This window comes from Brachycentrus maculatus, unplaced genomic scaffold (assembly GCF_059751285.1).
Source record: "Brachycentrus maculatus isolate JH-2025_06_01 unplaced genomic scaffold, ASM5975128v1 h1tg000104l, whole genome shotgun sequence".
NCBI classification, from domain to species: Eukaryota; Metazoa; Arthropoda; class Insecta; order Trichoptera; family Brachycentridae; genus Brachycentrus; species Brachycentrus maculatus.
This window is the reverse complement of record NW_028280858.1, coordinates 814,553-834,552: the sequence shown is the minus strand read 5'-3', so window position 1 is coordinate 834,552 and position 20,000 is coordinate 814,553. Positions and strand designations below refer to the sequence as shown.

General features: G+C 30.6%; 1 protein-coding gene across 2 annotated transcripts; it reads left to right on the top strand.

Annotated features, from left to right (window-relative positions):
- Window positions 1-525: 525 nt before the first annotated feature.
- Window positions 526-18,171, top strand: LOC148310212 (uncharacterized). Of its 2 annotated transcripts, XM_088258876.1 has the most exons (17): window positions 526-650; window positions 1,725-1,846; window positions 2,882-2,947; window positions 3,388-3,487; window positions 3,587-3,675; window positions 4,793-4,979; window positions 5,722-5,846; window positions 6,803-6,949; window positions 10,097-10,246; window positions 10,637-10,792; window positions 10,905-11,020; window positions 12,642-12,865; window positions 13,833-13,954; window positions 14,084-14,184; window positions 14,482-14,563; window positions 15,398-15,606; window positions 17,959-18,171. In XM_088258876.1, exons 1-17 carry the CDS (start codon window positions 608-610, stop codon window positions 17,975-17,977), a joined length of 2,058 nt encoding a protein of 685 aa, XP_088115002.1. In that variant the 5' UTR covers window positions 526-607; the 3' UTR covers window positions 17,978-18,171. The 2 variants fall into 2 exon arrangements, with proteins under 2 accessions (XP_088115002.1, XP_088115001.1); XM_088258875.1 differs by lacking the exon at window positions 17,959-18,171 and having other exon boundaries at window positions 15,398-17,942.
- Window positions 18,172-20,000: the final 1,829 nt, after the last annotated feature.

Here is a 20,000-nt window from a genome sequence, read left to right as displayed (position 1 = left end):
TCCTGTATTCATCTGAGCGCAAGACTGAAGAATTTTTGGAAATAAATGTATTTAAAACTGTTGACTAATAATTGTGGATAGTATTTGTAATAAAAATAATACATACAATACATATGATTACGTCAAAAATATTTTAGAAGAAAAAAATCGTTTAACCTTTTCCCTACCTACAGTCTTTTCACAATTATATTACCTCTAGTTTTTTTTATTAGTATTTATTTGGCAGTATATATAATTAAAAAAAACTGTATGTGAACAGACTGTATGTATTTTCTAAACATTGAAAATCGAAATGGAAAAATTTCCAGACTGGTCACAGCTTCTATAATTTATCTAGGAGGCACTGATGCTCAAGTCAAATAGGTACTGTAATATAAAAATATTTTATTACATCTTTAGTATCGCCTCATCTAATTTATTTAACCAAAATAATATTGCGTTCTATTTTCAAAGGCTTCTTTTCTACTGGGAATTCATTTATTTCTGAAGTCTTATTTTCTAGTAATGATTTTTTTATTGTTTTTAATTTTTTTATTGTTTTTATTTTATTATATAGAAATAGTAAATTTTTCTGAATAGTGAATGGTGTATTTATTTATTTTCGATCATGGCTTCCCAAAAAAAAGATAACATAAGCATTTCCAGCAAAAGTAAGTTGTTTTTAACATATATCAATATTACTTTCTTTATTAGATGAAGAAGAATATGTAACATGGGTACCTTCCATATTCTTCTTCATCTATGTTGAGATGTCAAAATGTAAGAATAACTCCTAAGAGGAGAAATTTATGACCCACGTAAAACATTTGGACATTTGGACCCATTTGGACATTTGGACATTTGGACCCATTTGGACACACGTAAAAATGTAGAGAATTACTTTATTGTCATTGATGTTCAATATAAAATGAGTCCTTGTTTGTTTGATACATTATTTTCAAATTGTTTATAACAAATTCCTTATTTTGACATTTATATACAGAACTGGAAATGAATAAATATTATCTGTATAAAAATCCATCTCGGGTAGAGCTGTTAACTACGTAGTGTAGTTAATTTTATCTTTTTTCAGTAATTTTTTCGTCAAGTTCACTTTCGGTAACATTATTATTTTTTTTGAACAATAACTGGTTGTAAAATGACTAGTCATTATAAATAAAAGCAGAGAGACGAAGTTAAAGTTATTTGACTTATTTTGCAAGAACAAAAACGCAATTCATTACACTCCCGATTTTCTGGGATGGATGCAGAAAAAATCCCGTATTTCCCGGTTAATCCGAAAATATAAAAAAAATTGTAAATAAACACAAATTTTAAACTGTGCTTATGTAATACCTTTTTGCTTAGTTCGACGCACGTGTTGACAGCGTGACACGACTAGATACAAGTAACCTGAAAATATATTTTTTTCACTGGAAAATGTTATTTTTTAAAGTATGATAACACAGTATTGTTTGGATTAGAGGTGGGTAAGACCCGATCATTTAGAATCGATTTTAACATTTAATAAAGAAATTAAAATGGAGTTCTACAAACTAAACGCCAAATCTGTGAATAGACATTAGTATCTCAGGTTTTCGCGGAACACATGCCGGGGATAGTTTTTGGAACCCTGCACTTAGGCGAGCACAAAAGATTTTGGAATTGAATGTTTCCATTTTCTAGTACAATTTTTTCCATTTACCAGCTTCTTATTGATTTTTAAAAATGTGTTTGATTTTTAGGTAGTTTGTTACCTCGACTTCTCCCCCGAAGCACTATCAGCAGTCGGGCTCGAGATGCGAGACACCACCTTCGGCCCAACAGTGACACGGCCACCAATTCCAAGCCTACTTCCAGTAAACCTGTAAAGTTTCCTCCTTTTTATAAACTACGCAGACTCCGACTTACGTAACCTGCGACTTATGAAAGCAGGGTGTTTCTAGAAACACCCAATACCTAGGTATAAGGGAGATATGCAAAATAATCCACACATCAAAGAATTATTTAAAGATTTCCTTTGTGTTCGTGAATTGACAAAAATCAATCGTTTCATCATCATTACTCGCCAATAATTTGATATTGATATGTTCACAAATATTGCTTACTTGCATTACAGCCACGCACATCCAATCATACAGGCTGTTGCATATATGAGTAGATCGCAAAGGTCCTTGTTGGGAAATTCGGGAATTCGATCAAGTTAAGACGTTACATCTGATGACATCTATATTAGCACTTATTCGCGCCTTTTGAAATGTAGACAGTTTCAGTATTTTAATCTCCCTTATTTATTTATAGATTTTAATAAGAATATTACCAATTGTCATGTGATCGTTTATATTAATACGTAAAGAGAACCTATTCGCGGATAAGTAAATTGCGAAAATCAACGGAAATTTCCAGAACTTGCCGAGATGAGGGTTTTACCGTCACGCGTCACTTCTGTGGATACGCAATACTTACTATTTGGATATTGGTTTCATCTTAGATATTCTTCATAACCATTCAGCATCAATGTTGAGCTTTTGCAAAAAAATGCATCACGCAACGGACCTATAAATAATCTTACATAATATGTAAGTCGGGGTTATTATTTACTAATTTTACTGGCGATACCTTGCCAACGCAATCTAACCTTTAAATTGTTTTTTTTTTCCTTAAATGTTATTTGTTTTTCTTCAAGATTACAACCATATTATGAATCTGATGCACCAACGTATCTCGGGACTAATGATAACCAGGTCATATGAAATAAAAAAATTAATACAGGAGTTTATTTTTTCAATAGTAAAATTAGGAAAATTCCTGTACTTTGATTTTGAAGATGCAACGAGAATTATAAAAATTAAAAGTTTATAAAATTTATGTATCTGTTTTTCAATCGTTTATACTATTTCAGAGGTTGCGATCCAGGGCTTCATCGGTTACCGAAGAAATGCCAAAATCTCCTTATGGATATAAAGAAGTATGAGTTCTACATCAAATTTATAGTTCTAACAACTTGATTTTGCTATATTATTTATTGGACTAGCCTAACTGAAATCCTGTCTATAAAATTATTACGAAAATAATTCATATTAATAACTACAATAATATAATTTTTGTCGGATTGTGGTCCCTTGATTGGTGTCGCGGACTCTTGAGTCAGAGTTTCTCGGTTCGAACCCACTCTACCACAATTTGATACCCCTTTCTTATAATGAGCCGCTTAGGCTCACAGAAATAGTATTAAGTTAAGCATTTTGTGTAAAATAATAAATTTAAAACTCAAACATTTATCTTTTAAATTAAAAAAAAACAGGTTGCGCGTAAACCGATTGAAAATGTTTAATAGTTTGTGTAGTTTATTCTTTAGGGGATTTTGGAGTAATCTTCGCTTTCTAGTAAAAAATAAAAATATTTCAGAAATCATTTAGTATTGAAGACGATCAGCCGAAGAAAAAAAACGCGGAAAGCAAACATGCTGCGTCACCTAAACCGCAAGAAAACGTAAATTACAGTATAAGTATGAACATATGCATTATCACAAAAAGTATTATAACATCAGGTTTAATTTCAATAAAATATTTGTTTGGTAATATTTTTTTTTTATTTTTCCGAGAAGCCAGCGCAGGCGGTGGAGATGAAGAGATAGTGTATTTGAATAAGAAGAGCGAATTTCAGGTGCTTAAAGAAGATCTTGTAGAGAGACAAGTATGTACTTTTAAATTATACCTTTAAATTTTATAATTCGGGATGAACATCGTATTTAAGACCAGTATCACCCCCCGCCATAATGACGGGAGCTCAACAAGCTGCTCTCCGGCGTGACCATCGCTCAGGGTGGCATCCTGCCCATCATCTTGGCCATGCTCCAGCCCAAGAAGACCGAGAAGACCGAGAAGAAGGCGCAATAATACGACGGCTCCACTTTCCCCCTTCAGACTTAGCTGATCAGATTTTTTTTAAATATATATTTTTTTATCTATTATCATTTTCTTATCATAATCCATATCTGCATAAGCGCCCTTGAGGTAGTGTTTTGCCGAAATGGCGCTATATAAATTATCCAACATTATTATTTGTATTAATATCTCGATATGTGCGCATATCGCTCACTCCTTTCAAGAACGTTATAAATCAAATTTCCTCAATTTTCAGTTTTGCATGTTTTCGGAATGCCCAGAAAATGTACTATGTCCCAGCAAAAGAGGCATATTTTTAACTTAATATTTACCCGCTACAGGGCAGAAAGTGTTGTTTTTGCATTTTGAAGAAAAGGTATTGTTTGATTATTTTTGAAGACATATATGTATACATATATATATATATATATATAAATATATATATATATATATATATATATATATATATATATATATATATATATATATATATATATATATATATATATATATATATATATATATATATATATATATATATATATATATATATATATATATATATATATATATATATATATATATATATATATATATATATATATATATATATATATATATATATATATATATATATATATATATATATGTCTTCATCTTCTTCATGAGCACTCTGACCTCTACTGCTGGATATAGGCCTCTTCCCCTTCTTTCCATCTCCTCCGGTCGGTTGCTGCTTGCAGCCAATTTTTACCCCCCACAGCGACGATGTCGTTGGACCATCTCTTTTGGATTCTTCCGACACGTCTTTTGTTCTCCCAAGGTCTCCATCGTAAAATTCTTGGGGTCCCTCTTGTGGGGTCCCTCTTGTGGGGTCTTGTCTTGCAATATGTCTTGGCCCTGTGTAAATGTACAATTTCTTACAGACCACTATACTCGGGGTGTATTCTTACCTGAAGGAACTTCACGGGAAAATGGTTATAAACGGTCGAGATGTGGACCACATGGAACCGGCCCCCACTATTCTAGACGTCTCCGGACTGGGAGCTTCCGAACTCAAAATGCTGACCACACGAATAGTTGGAGCTGGAGAAGATTTTTCGGGTTCTGTTGGTGGGTATTGTACTTATATTCTTTTGGTGTCTCCTATCTGACCATCTAGGCACTCGCATTTCAGTGACAGGAGCCGTAACGTACTTGGGTAGACGCTCGACTGCGAAACTGGTGTCGCGGATTCGGCTCCCGCCATTTGCGAAATGAATTAATAATATAATAATAAAACCCTTATCCGCATCCCAATGGTGCATAGGGCACTGCTTCATATGAACACAGTGTTATCTTGATCGTTTACACACGAAGGAAAGGTGATCAGCCCTCCGCTTCAGGTACCAGTACAGGGTAATATTGAATAAATATTACAGTGAAAAAATCACTTATATTTATTTGACCCCCCTGGGAATCGAACCCGGGACCTCCAGAACGGTAGCCGAGCGTGCTGACCATTACACTACAGAGGCGGACGAATTACAAGAAAGATTTCTTTTCTATTGGTCTGGCTGTTTGTGATGTATTTTTCAGATTTACATTCCTTATCCTTACTATCTTACCTGCAGACAAGCATCTAAAATAGACGCTTTACGGGTTATTGCTTTTTTTTTAAGTACTCGAAGTTTCTAGTTGCGTAGAGTAGGTGTTATACATCGTTCAGCGTTTGGAGCCATAGAGGAGTGCGGGTCTGACAATTGTTTGGTAGACTTTTCCTTTTATAATTTGCTACACATACTTACATTGATTGTAGATTATTTTTTCAAATGATAACGTTGAAAAAATATTTATAATTTGTTAAAATTAACAGGTGATGGTCTCGAAATGCCAAAGAAGATATCCGAAGTGCCCTCCCAATTACTCGGATTATGTCACGAGATATTGATAAAACGGGCCAGTATCATAGATCATTTGCAAGACGCGGGAAGTAAAAATGTAAAAACATTTGATTTTAAATATAATACTCTTAGAATTATTAATCATGATCGTCGTTTATTTGACAATTGCATTGCTCTTGCAATAGAAATAGAAATAACAAACTTAAACCCTTGATATTTTTATTTTTTCAAGGTATGCGATGAAATGCGCCTTTCTGTCAACATAAAAAATATTACAATACAAATATCATAGTGAAAATATTACAATAATAAACGAATCGTGTCAAAATGACCGAAATGTGTCGAGTTGAGGTCCTGTGGTTAGTGTCGCGGACTCTTGAGTCAGAGTTTTTCGGTTCGAACCCACATTACTACAATTTGATACCTATTTCTAATAATGAGCCGCTTAGGCTCACAGAAATAGTATGAAATTGAAGTATTTTTGTAAATAGTAAAAACAAAAATATTTCTTTAATACATAATAATAAAAATTATCATTAACACATTTGAAAAAATATATATGTAAAAGTACATATATATATATATATATATATATATATATATATATATATATATATATATATATATATATATATATATATATATATATATATATATATATATATATATATATATATATATATATATATATATATATATATATATATATATGCATAAGTATATTTTAAAATTTAATACTGATTTTTTTTGTCATTTTGCTATGATTCATTAACCCACTGTAATATTTTTTTTATTTTATTGTATATTACGTATCATAAATTAATTACAGATTGCTTTATACGCATAAAATTTTAAAAATGAGCACAAAGTACCGTTTTAACTACAAAAAGGCCTATGTGTCACACGTTTCAGAAGTATTATATTTGTTAAATAGTAATGATTATTAGCTTGATCATATATTTTAAATAACGCTTGTAGTCATTTAAAAATAGGCTTAAAAAATATATACGTAGATATAAATTTAATAATCTATTGGTTTGATTATATTGAAAGGAAATGGGTGAAGCAAATTTGGTCAATAAGATTCAAGAATGGAGAGCGGAGAGCGATGGCCTCCAGAGCCTTCTCGAGAATATCGAACAGCAAACTGAGAAAAATGCGGCGATGGTTTCTAACAAAGTATCACAATTACTTCATCAGGTAACGCACATATTTTTGTTTTTAAATATTTGATTGCCTGCGTGTTTTTGTATGTTATGAACAAATATATAGCAATTTTATTATCGCTGAATCATTGAATAAAAATGTATTAGTAAAAAATATGATAACGAAATTTTATATTTTGGAATATGGATGTATAAATATATGAATATGAATATGGAAATTTGATAGATTAGAATATGTATCATTGTCGTACATAATACACGCTTCCCAAGGCTCTAACTAATTTCTCCTTGCGATAGTTTTTGTTATCCCATTGGATAGAAATGTACATATTTGTGTGTGTATATATATATATATATATATATATATATATATATATATATATATATATATATATATATATATATATATATATATATATATATATATATATATATATATATATATATATATATATATATATATATATATATATATATATATATATATATATATATATATATATATATATATATATATATATATATATATATATATATATATATATATATATATATATATATATATATATATATATATATATATATATATATATATATATATATATATATATATATATATATATATATATATATATATATATATATATATATATATATATATATATATAATATATATATATATATATATATATATATATATATATATATATATATATATATATATATATATATATATATATATATATATATATATATATATATATATATATATATATATATATATATATATATATATATATATATATATATATATATATATATATATATATATATATATATATATATATATATATATATATATATATATATATATATATATATATATATATATATATATATATATATATATATATATATATATATATATATATATATATATATATATATATATATATATATATAAATATATATAAATATATATATATATATATATATATATATATATATATATATATATATATATATATATATATATATATATATATATATATATATATATATATATATATATATATATATAAATATATATTTATATTTATATATATATATATATATATATATATATATATATATATATATATATATATATATATATATATATATATATATATATATACACCCCTGGACAAAAAAATTTACGAGTCCTCAAAAAAACTAAAATTGACACATAATGAATTATTCTTGATATTTAATTAGTTTTTTTGTATTGTTTGACATATGTGATGACTACTCGTTACTTCAAGGTTAAAATAAAAGATCCTACTCATGAATTGTACTTGGAAATTGCCATTATATACCAGGTATCAGATTACCCGAACCTTAGAGACCCATAACGGTTCATTTATGGTCGAGTGTTTGTGATGAAATAATAAAAGACATGTTTTTTTTCAATTCATATTTAAGAAGTAGGTTCTAATCGCTTTATTTTAAATTAAGGTATTTTACATTAAAACATATTTATAACATTTAAAAATATTTAATACTTAGTGAATTCACCTTTATTTTTTATAACATGTAAAATTCTATTATTTAACGAAGCGTAAAGCGAATTTAAAATTTCTGAAGTTATTTCATCTTCCCAAACTTGAATCAAGTTTCTTTTTAATTCCTCAATGTTTTTTGATTTTTTTTCCGACTTTTTTCTTCATAATAGCCCATAAATTTTCTATCGGGCTCAAATCAGGACTATTCCCGGGCCACGTCATCGATTTTAAGCCAATTTTATCCTTGAATTCATTGATCTGTAAAAAAAAACCATAAATTATTTATCAAGTGGTCACAAAATGCATTAAAAAAATAAATATTTGTACTCACAGTGCGGGCTCTATGGCACGGCGCAGAATCGTCCTGAAAAATCGGGTCCGCGGTATACTGCGTAATGTCCTCGATTGTTGGAAAAAGATGGTTTTTCAACACTTTTTTGTACTGGATGGCATTCATCGTACCTTGTACAAAATTTAGAGGTCCCAAACCGTACGCTGTCATGCACCCCCAAATCATGACGTAGGGTGAATGTTTAACGGTTCGAGTGACGCACGACGGATGAAATCTTTCCCCAGGTTTTCGTCGAACTATCTTTATGCCGTCTGGACCAAAAAGGTTGAATTTTGATTCATCGGAGAAAATAACATTTTGCCAATCCTCCAAGGTCCAATTCTGGTGCTCCTTCGCCCAATCCAGTCTAGCCTTCAGCATTTTGTTCGTCAGTAATGGTTTCTTTGCGGGTCTTCGTGCTTGGAAACCATGCTCCAACAGCCGCCTGGACACTGTTTTTACTGAAAATGTTGATGTGCTGGTAGAATGCACCTCTGCGTGTATTTCAGATGCCGTTAAAAATCGATCGCGCATAACAATTTTTTTTTAAGCGATCATCTCGGGCAGATGTCACGCGCCCCCGTCCGCTTCCTTTTTTCCGTTCTATGGATCCAGTTTCTTGGAATTTTTTTAATAAAAACCTCACTGCACCTTCTGAATACCCAACTCGACGAGATATTTCACAATTAGATATGTTTTGTTACGACAATGTGATTATTTTGGATTTTATCGCAATCGACATTTTCTTTGCACTTTTCATGATTGTTGTGTTATGTTCACTCAAACGCGGGTAAAACAAGGCTGTTTGAGACATTTTTAAATATAAATATTGTACAAAGGTGACACATAGTGTCCTTAATTTATCGAACAAAAGAAAGAGGTATCGAAAAAGGATTTCTTAGAAAAAGAGTTAAGTAAAGTCAAGGCGTGCGGTAGCAGGTAAACTCGTAAATTTTTTTGTCCTGCGGTGTATATATATATATATATATATATATATATATATATATATATATATATATATATAATATATATATATATATATATATATATATATATATATATATATATATATATATATATATATATATATATATATATATATATATATATATATATATATATATTATATATATATATATGTATATAACAGCATTAGCCAGGACCACATCTTGTATCTTTGCAGCATTTTGCTGTCATTTTCATTTTGTTCTTAGGAGTTTTTTCGTTTGCATGTGGGATGACCGACATAAACTTATTAGTTTATAGCAAAAGCATTGGTGATATTCAATATGTTTTGTTACATCAGGCGATGGATACGAATTCCAAATACAACGAACTCAAAGAACAGCATGCCCATCTTAAGGAACAACTTGAGGCCACTGAAAAGAAGCTTTCAATCAGAAGTGCGATGGACACGGCGCCCAAGACCACATACCGGAGTGATGACCCTAAAAAGGTAAAATTACAAGGGATACTTTCTGCCATTTTGAATAACCCATTGCGTCATATTATAATTAACCAATTATATCTTCTTCTTCCTCTTCTGCTTAGTGTAGGCCTTGTTGCCTGTTTTTAAGAGGGATTAACCTCCTGCGATGTCGATTCCCGGCTGTCGATCCATCTTTTTGGTGGTCTACCTAGGAATCGTCTATCATGAGGTTGGCCGTACAGTGCAATGTCGCGAGTTTGGATGGTTCCATTCTCCTCACATGCGCATACAATTGTCGCTACGTTGCCTACCCCACCTAACGACATCTTCGATCTCGCATATTTCCCTTATCCCGTTGTTCCTTATTCTGTCTCGTAGACTATATAACCAATATATAATCGTCTAAATTAATTTTAGGGTGAATCAGACGGTATTGAGAGTTCGTCTAAAAAACAACACGATCTGGAGGTAAGGTCGCTTCGATCTCGAATACGTACTATGGAAAGGGAACTAAAAGATGCCGAAATGAAATTTAATCAGCAGGCATCTACCCACCAGAATTTAGATTCACAGGTTTGTCGTATTTCCTTTCTTGCGAACTTTTTGATATGGTAGTAGTGTGTTTTGGTGGCAACAGAAATAAGCATATTCGTTTTTATTGTAGAAAGATTTATTCCCGTTTTAGATAAAACAGCGCGAATTGCAACACGAGACTCGCTTGAGGCTGTTGCGGGACAACATGCGAACGACGGAACAAAACATGAACGATGTCGTGAAAGATAGAGATTCACTCCAAGACAAGTATGCTTTTTCAATAACTACTTTTTTCAAACAATATAAATCCCTAAACGTGTCTTAAATATATGATATTATAATATCTACATTACCTTATGTACATAGATACTGCGAAGTCATTGGGGTATTTTAAGTAATTTATCAGTTAGGATACAACTCTTTCCTTGACGATTGGAAACATTAAAATATTTGAAAATCAAACATTTGCAGTTTATATAAGCACTTTTAATCTATTTATATTTTTTAAATATATTGCATTCTTTCCGGTACCCTTTATAATAACCTAAAATAAAATGTATACCGACAAACAGGCCATGTCTTTGGGGGATCTTTTTTGTGTTTTTAATATTGAAAGCATTAACTTTGTGGATCATATTGATATATTATTTCGAGAAATAAAAATACTCTGTGTTCTGATCCACTCACATTTTTATTAACCAACTAGTTTCGGCAACAACCTGTTGCCCTCTTCAGGGTTACATTTATTACTAAATATTATATATATATATATATATATATATATATATATATATATATATATATATATATATATATATATATATATATATATATATATATAATATATATATATATATATATATCTATATATATATATATATATATATATATATATATATATATATATATATATATATATATATATATATATATATATATATATATATATATATATATATATATATATATATATATATATATATATATATATATATATATATATATATATAAGTATTTGTTTAGTAATAAATGTAACCCTGAAGAGGGCACAGGTTGTTGCCGAAACTAGTTGGTTAATAAAAATGTGAGTGGATCAGAACACAAAGTATTTTTATTTCTCGAAATAATAGATCTTTTTTGTATTAATATCTATTTCTATATTTGTAATTATATTTTATTGTGAAATACAATTTAAAAAAAAAATGGAACAAAAATCTACTAGATTTTTTCAAAATAAGGGTTTAAAGATAAATATGGCTCAAAAAGTTTCAAGCTAAGGGGGGGGGAGGGAATTTTGCGAAAACATGTTTCAAACATTTTAAAGTTTTCGGCAAGATTTGGGTTTTTCAGAAACTGCAAGGACCCTTCTTTACACGTAATATTTTTAGGGTTGTCTATCTCCCGACGCACCGGGATGAATAACAACCCTAATCTATTATAGATAATATTTATGGTAGACTCGAGTACTGTTTTTAACAGGGATTGGCCTCCTGCGACGTCGATTCCCAGCTATCGGCCCATCTCTTTGGTGGTCTGCCCGGGAGTCGTCTACCATGGGGTTGACCGTACAGTGCGATGTGGGGCAGTCTGGATGGTTCCATTCTCCTCAAATGCGCATAATACCATTGTCTTCTTCGTTGCCTTCCCCACGTAACGACATCTTCGATCTCGCATATTTCCCTGATCCTGGCATTTCTGATTCTATCTCGAAGACTCTTGCCTGTTATGCTTCTCAGAGTCTTCATTTCTGACACTCTAAGCGCGTTTTTTTTTTCCAGCGGTGTCTGCTCTACTTTCGATTCTATACGTCATGATGGGTCGGACACAGTATAAGTTCTCCATATGGTATATTCTCTGGCACATTTAATGTAAATATTGATATTTCTAGAGTAAATCAATTGACGAAAATAGTTGAAAGTGGAAAAAAGGAAGCAGAAAGCGTGTCGGAAAAAATGAAGCTCAGAATCGCTAAATTAGAAACAGAATTAGAGGAACAGAAACAGGAAAAAGCAAATGCCGCAAAGGAGTTTCATGAACAGAGCAAGGCGTTGGAAGTGAAGAGTCAAGTCATCTTAGATCTTGTCCGAACAAAGGGAATTAAAAAGCAAAGAAGTATGAACATTTTTCCTACTATGTTTGTTGTTTTGTCCGCCTCCGTAGTGTAATGGTCAGCACGCTCGGCTACCGTTCTGGAGGTCCCGGGTTCGATTCCCAAGGGGGGTAAAATAAATATAAGTGATTTTTTCACTATCATATTTATTCAATATTACCCTGGACTGGGTACCTGAAGCGGAGGGCTGATCACCTTTCCTTCATGTGTGAACCATCAAGATAAGCGTTTATATGACGCAGTGCCCTATGCACCATTGGGGTGCGGATAAGGGTTTTATTTTTATGTTTAAAAAATATATATTTTTCTCAATTATCAATTCCAGTGATCCCCTGATGAGACAAATGTTAAACTCTTCAGTTTTGTACAATATATGAAAAGAGCGTTTTTTTAATTAATTTTTTTCTTCTATCAGGTTGATTTCTCAAAATATTTATCTGAATTTCGACTTTGTCGAATTTAAAAGAAATATTGTAAAATATATTTTTTTAATGACGCTTATAATAAAATAAAAAAATAGTATTGTGAATTTCATATAATTTCGTTGATTGATTCGGCAGTTACTTTGTGGTAAAATCTATCCATTTTAATTAATGTTTTACTTTTATTTGAAAAATATGGTGTTTGAAAATGATGCGGAATGCGTCGAAACACGTGCCACAGTAGATTTTAAGAGATAGTGGCATTTACTAAGTAAAACATCAATTAAATTAAATTAAAAATTTCATATAAGTTGAGTTAACAGAACAATTTTGAATTCAAGGAACGATAACATAAAAATAGGGTGAAAATGAATTAAAACAGCAAGCCACTCAATACATGGTTGCTATGAGATGGTTTTAATGCATTAAAACTATTAATGAGTTCACATTTCTAAATAAAGTTGGAATTCGTCAATTCCTAAATCGATTTTCTCTTCGTTTTATTTATTTAATTTACTTATGTACTGTATTCTGTTGATTTCTAAAGACGAAGAAGAAATGGCAAAAGAATATGACCGCATGAGAAAGGTGCTGGTAGACACAGAAGCGGACTTGAGGGAGGCTAAACAAGAGAATGAAGATTACGAACGTCGATTTTCCGCACTATATGTTAGTATTGATTTCGATCTTATTTTTCCATTAAACAAACAACGTAAATGAGGTTGCCTTCGTGTATAAATAACATAATTTTAAATCAGGTTGCCTTTGGGTATAAATAACATGATTTTAAATCAACAGGAATCTAAGGAAAAGATCGAGATGGAGTTGAAAGCAAAAGAGACAATTATAAAGAACCTGGAACATGCACTTGGAACGCTAACGGAAGAGCTCAAAGAGAGGTATTGGTTTATAAATGTATTGGTTTTGGCCAGTTTTTTTTGCTAATTCTATTCACAATTATGTACGTTAATATTATATCCAATCGGAAAAAAAAAAAAAAAAAAAAAATATATATATATATATATATATATATATATATATATATATATATATATATATATATATATATATATATATATATATATATATATGTAGACATAAAAAATCATTCTTTTGTGTATAAAATTTCCGTTTGTCAAAAATGATTTACTTATAATACATAAATATGAAATTACAAATAATTTTAAACTTTTTAGCCAAGAAATTATACAACAGTTGAATCAAAAGAAATCAAATGAACATGAGGGTATGACAGCTCAAGAAAAGCAATTACAAGAGGTATTTAAAAATATAAATTGATTATTGTAATCTGATTATAGCATTGTTGTGATGGAAGAGTGATAATATAGATGTAGTGTTAAAAAATCTAAATAGAAAAAAAAATGTCCAGTGTATTAAAAATATTAACCAGTATGCATGCTTTACCCCTCATGCATTTCTAAAACTTAATTTTTGACATATCGCACACTTAGATTAAAAGAGTACGGGGACGGGACGTTGTGAGGAATTTGATGTTTTTAAATTGTATTTCAATTTTAAATGACTCTTACAGTCATTTCCACTAGTTAAAATGTAAAAACACAATTTAAAACCTTAACCCCTTTTAAAATTCCATAAGATACAGGGGTACCTAAGTCAACGTTGTAGGGGGGTTTACTGTTCTAATTAAGCAAGTAATTCGTATCAGAATGCGAGTATTTTGACTATTTGTCGAGAAGGGAATATGATCATTTAAGTTCCATATGTTGTAACTGTGAATGACAATTAGTGTGGGAATGAACGCCCTCGTTCTAAATAGAGGCTTTTCGATATTATTATATCGTGGGTTGTAATGGCAAAAAACTTTAACTCGAAAATATGTAAATTTGACTTAGTGATGCATATTATAAAGTTTTTAACGTTCTATAAACCAGCACAATACAATAAGTAGTTTGAAATGTTATATTTATGTTGTTTTACGAGTAAATTCAACATTAAGTTTATTAGCGAGTATTTTATTCAACCTAAAAGCTTTTAATAACAGGAATTATTCAAACAGCGATTTTAGAGTTAACGTTTTTTGCCAGTATACCCACGATGTATTTATCCTTGTGTAATTTTTTTACATTTCAGGCTAATAAACTGATTGTATTGAAAAATGAAGAGGCAAAAAGTTTACGAGCCGAAATCCTCAGCAATCAACAGGAGATGAAGGCACTCCACGACCAGCTGGTATTGATAAGGGCGCACCACAACAAATTCGAGTTTCGAAAGAGATCGTACGAAAGCTGGATCGGCACTCTAGAGCAGGAAGTGGCGTCCCTGAAAGCTGCGCAGAAAAGGTATTCCACAAAATGGTCGAACGACGTTATGTCCCAATTTAGCAGTGAATTTCCTCAACCGAACAAGTATCCTCGGAGGTTTGACGACGACGAACCTAAGATTGGCGACCCCTTTCATCCCAAGGAGGATATCTTCACTTCGGTCAGCGAGATAATGGAGCAGGAAAGGAATTTCCACAATCGGAGATACGACTTGAAGTATAATATGCCGAACGACATGTTTTCGAAGCCCAGCGGGTCTGTCGACCGTTCTCAAGTTCTGACCATCCTGCGACCGTACAGAAAGGTTCACCTAACCCCCGAAATGCGTCTACAGCCCATCAACTCTCTGATGTCCGGTTTCCAGAGACAATCATTTCTTTCCACCACCAAGGAAACTAAAACTGAAGACGTCTTCTTAATGTCCAAATTAAAGAATTACTCTAATAAAACGTGTTCGCACGGATATCATTTTTGAATTGGTATAATTTATCCTTTTTGTTATAACTCTTCGACAGAAATGACAAATCTGGTTACGAAGTATGTTAGGTTTAGTCATATTTGGTGTCGGTGATAATTGTTTTAGATAGCGTTACTTCTTCTGACGAATTGATGCCATTTTTCTTGTATTGATACAATTCATTTTCTAGTGAATAATAATAATAATGTGATTATACTTTATACAGTTTTCAAAATCTCACTATAAATTTATTTGACTTAGTTGTGGAAGAGAAAGTTATCCACGATCCAACCGGGTTTTATATTCATTATTACAAAGTGTATAATATCTACTTTATAGTATTGTAGATAAATTTCAATTTTTATGTCATTATTTTTACTGTGGATAACATCAATTTCCCGACAGTATGGATCAACAAACGATTTCAATATGCCATAAATCGTTAGAAAATAAATTTCACAATATTTCTAGTCAATAATCAATTATTGAACGGCTATGAATAACGACTAACGAATAATTTGTAAGATGTAGTAAAAATGCGCCAAAAATACGATTTCAAAGATCATATCGACGCTAACGTATGACGTACTAGTCGCATAATGAAATCTGACTCACGTCGCGTTAGTTTACAGAACGCAAACGTCTAGAACCGACGTGGATTAACCCTAGAATACTAAACGATCGTAAAAATTACGTCGGCAAAATAACGATTCCTGTAAAAAACAATATTCGCGTTTTTCCTGTGCCACCTGTTTCAGTACTTTCATTCTTCCGTGATCTCTAAAACCTAAAAAAAATCCTTTATCTTTTTTTTTATTATAAAAGATAAATATTTGTGTTTTTATAAAAATATTATCTAAAAAATATATATTATTTTACAAGAATACTTCAATTTCATAATATTTCTGTGAGCCTAAGTGGCTCATTTTTAGAAATAGGTGTCAAATTGTGGTAGAGTGGTTTCGAACCGAGAAACTCTGACTCAAGAGACGGGACCACAACCCGACAAGATTCTCAAATGATAAAAAGTTCTTGATTATCTTATTCATTCCTGTTATATTTCTACGTCGTATTTTTTACGCATGTTTAGTAACAACGTCACTCGTAGGATAGTTAATTAATCTAGGGTTAAATTGTTTTTTCTTTCTCTTGGAATACTTAAATTTTAGTCCTTCAAGATAGAATGGATCGAATCATCGAATATGAAACGTCAATTTAAAAAATGACTCGATGTATTTCCTTACTTTTTTCTTACAAATTGTCTTCTTACTTTATATGTGGCTTTGCGAAGAGATGGCAAGCTTTGCATCATCTGATCGCTAGAATAATCAATGACTTTTGAAAGATATGAAACTGAAAGAATTTATAGAACACATATCGCTCACTCCTTTCAAGAACGTCATAAATAAAAAATCGTCAATTTTTAGCTGTGCATGTTTTCAGGATGCCCAGAAAATGTACTATATCCCAGCAAAAGAGGCATATTTTTAACTTAATATTTACTCGCTACAGGGCAGAAAGTGTTGTTTTTGTATTTTGAAGAAAAGGTATTGTTTAATTATTTTTATAAATGTATTAAACATTTTTCAAATGGAGAAAAAACCTTCAGGTAAAAAGATCTGTTGCACTGTAAAAAGTTCAATAAGTGGCTTGATATTAATTTTTAATACATTGTATTATATTTTTAAACTTTAATAACGTTCTCCTGAAAAATCAAGTTTTTATTTTTATTTTTGACGTTCTTGAAAGGAGTGAGCGATCTGTGAGAATTTATTTCAAACATCAGTTTGCCAGAAAAATGTTGGCAATTTGTCGAAGCCCACGCAAGGTCATATATAAAATACTGTTATTGATAGTTTTTTTGTAAACTTATTGCAACAAAATAATAACAAATTTACTTGTGTGGGTTTCAGGAAATTTCTGTTTTTCTGAGGAAGCTGATATGTTTGAAGAAAGCGGCCCGTGGCATGGAATATTTTGGTCGTAATTCACGTAATTTTTTCCTTTTTAAAATACGATTTTATTACTTTATATTTATATTGCACACATTGGTGATTTTTGGAAAAACTTGTATTTGAAAATTATGTACTTAAGTTTGAAAAAATAAAAAGATAACCAAGAAAATATGTTTATTTTATTTGAATTTGAATAAAAAATTCCAAAGAAATGTAAGATTTAGTTAATAACACAAACTCCACGAAGATGTTGAAAATCAGAATAAATTGATTTAGAAAAAATATCAGACATTGATTCTCTACGAATGAAGTTTTTATTTTATTTTATTTTTGAATATTCTCTTTGAATTTCATAAATAATGAAAAACCAATAATTTCGATTACAATTTCATTTGCAAAATTTGCTTAAAGAAAAAAAAGTCATTGTATAATTATGTATATGCATTTTACGATACAAAAAGTTTCCTCTCTAATCAGTTCCCACTCTCAGTGCGAAATACTTGGAACAGGTACCGCTTTTCGGCGGAAACGATACAGTACAGGGAACATAGTTTAAAGTCATGATTTAAGCGAATCCTTCTGTTTACGCGCACTGACGTCACACTACGACGTCACAATATTAGTGTGTTTGTTTTGAATTTAAATGATTAATGAGAAAATAATAATACTACCGAATGTCTTGTCAAGAAAACACCCCATCGTGATAATTCAACAATAGGTACATAAAATCTACAAGTATTAAAACTATAATTAAATTTAATAAAGCTATAGTTTGCTGAATTTATATTTCAACATAAAAGTGCTATTAATTGCGTTTGGGCACCAATTATGATAGAAATCCTTACAGCACACTTGCGATTATCATCAATTCGAAAACTATTAATCTTTCAAGCGTAATTCGACACATAAATACTTAAAAAGCTATTAGAAATTGAGAAAATTATCAAAATGTTTAAGTTTTTGTTGTTTCAAAGAATTTACTTTTGATTGACATGCCAAGGGAAGATAATAAATAAATGGTGTATTATGAAATAAATAATAAATAATTGGTGTATTGGAAATTATGAAATAATAAATGAAAAAAACATGAGATAGTCAAATTTGAAATGATTTTTTTAAAGAACATTTTCCTTTTAAACCAACAGTAAAAAATATTTGTTCTGGGTCTAAAACACTGTTTCTATTGTAAATATATACAATTTCAATATTTTTTCTTCATATTTTGTGTAATTTACAGAAGAAAAAGGTATATTATGGTACCCCCTAATGGTTATAAAATATTTAAAAAATCAAAATGTACATATTCGCTAGTTCAAAAAAGTACCTTAATCAATTCAGGGATTGCTTTGAAATTTTGACACAACGTTCTATCCAATATGCGCGTGTATTTATTCACCTGTGACAGGTATTTTTCTATCTGTGATATTTAAAAAATATTATTAATAAAAACAGGTATGATCGAATTGGCAGCGCCATCTGTTAAAAAGTAGCAGCTGTACTAAAAAATGTTTAACAGCATGCTTCTTGACAGCTGCTTCCACTAAAATTTTTTATTCTTTTCGATTGCATGTATTGTTCGATTCTTCACTGCAGATTGAGGAAACACATGACAAAAATTAGACTTCATGATTTCCCGGTATGCAGAACGAAACGCCAATCCACATTCTATATAATTGTAACGCACTCGCTCGCAAACGAAGTCACATCCTTGGAGGACCTCTACTGGACTCCGAGAAGATGAAGCTCCTACCACCAAGACAGGTCGTGAGTTACATGACTCATGTAGGTCTTGGGAGTGAGCTGTGATACAGAGGGAGGTCACAATAGACCTAATATGGTCGCAGTGACATAAGGGATGCAAGATCCCTTGACCCCAAAATATTTTTTTGCATGTTTCATACATTTTAATATTTTCATTCCTTCACGAGCATTGTGAAATTAAATATATTAGAAATGTGTGATTTCTGTTTTATTTTTCACTTAACCACACTTAGTCACAG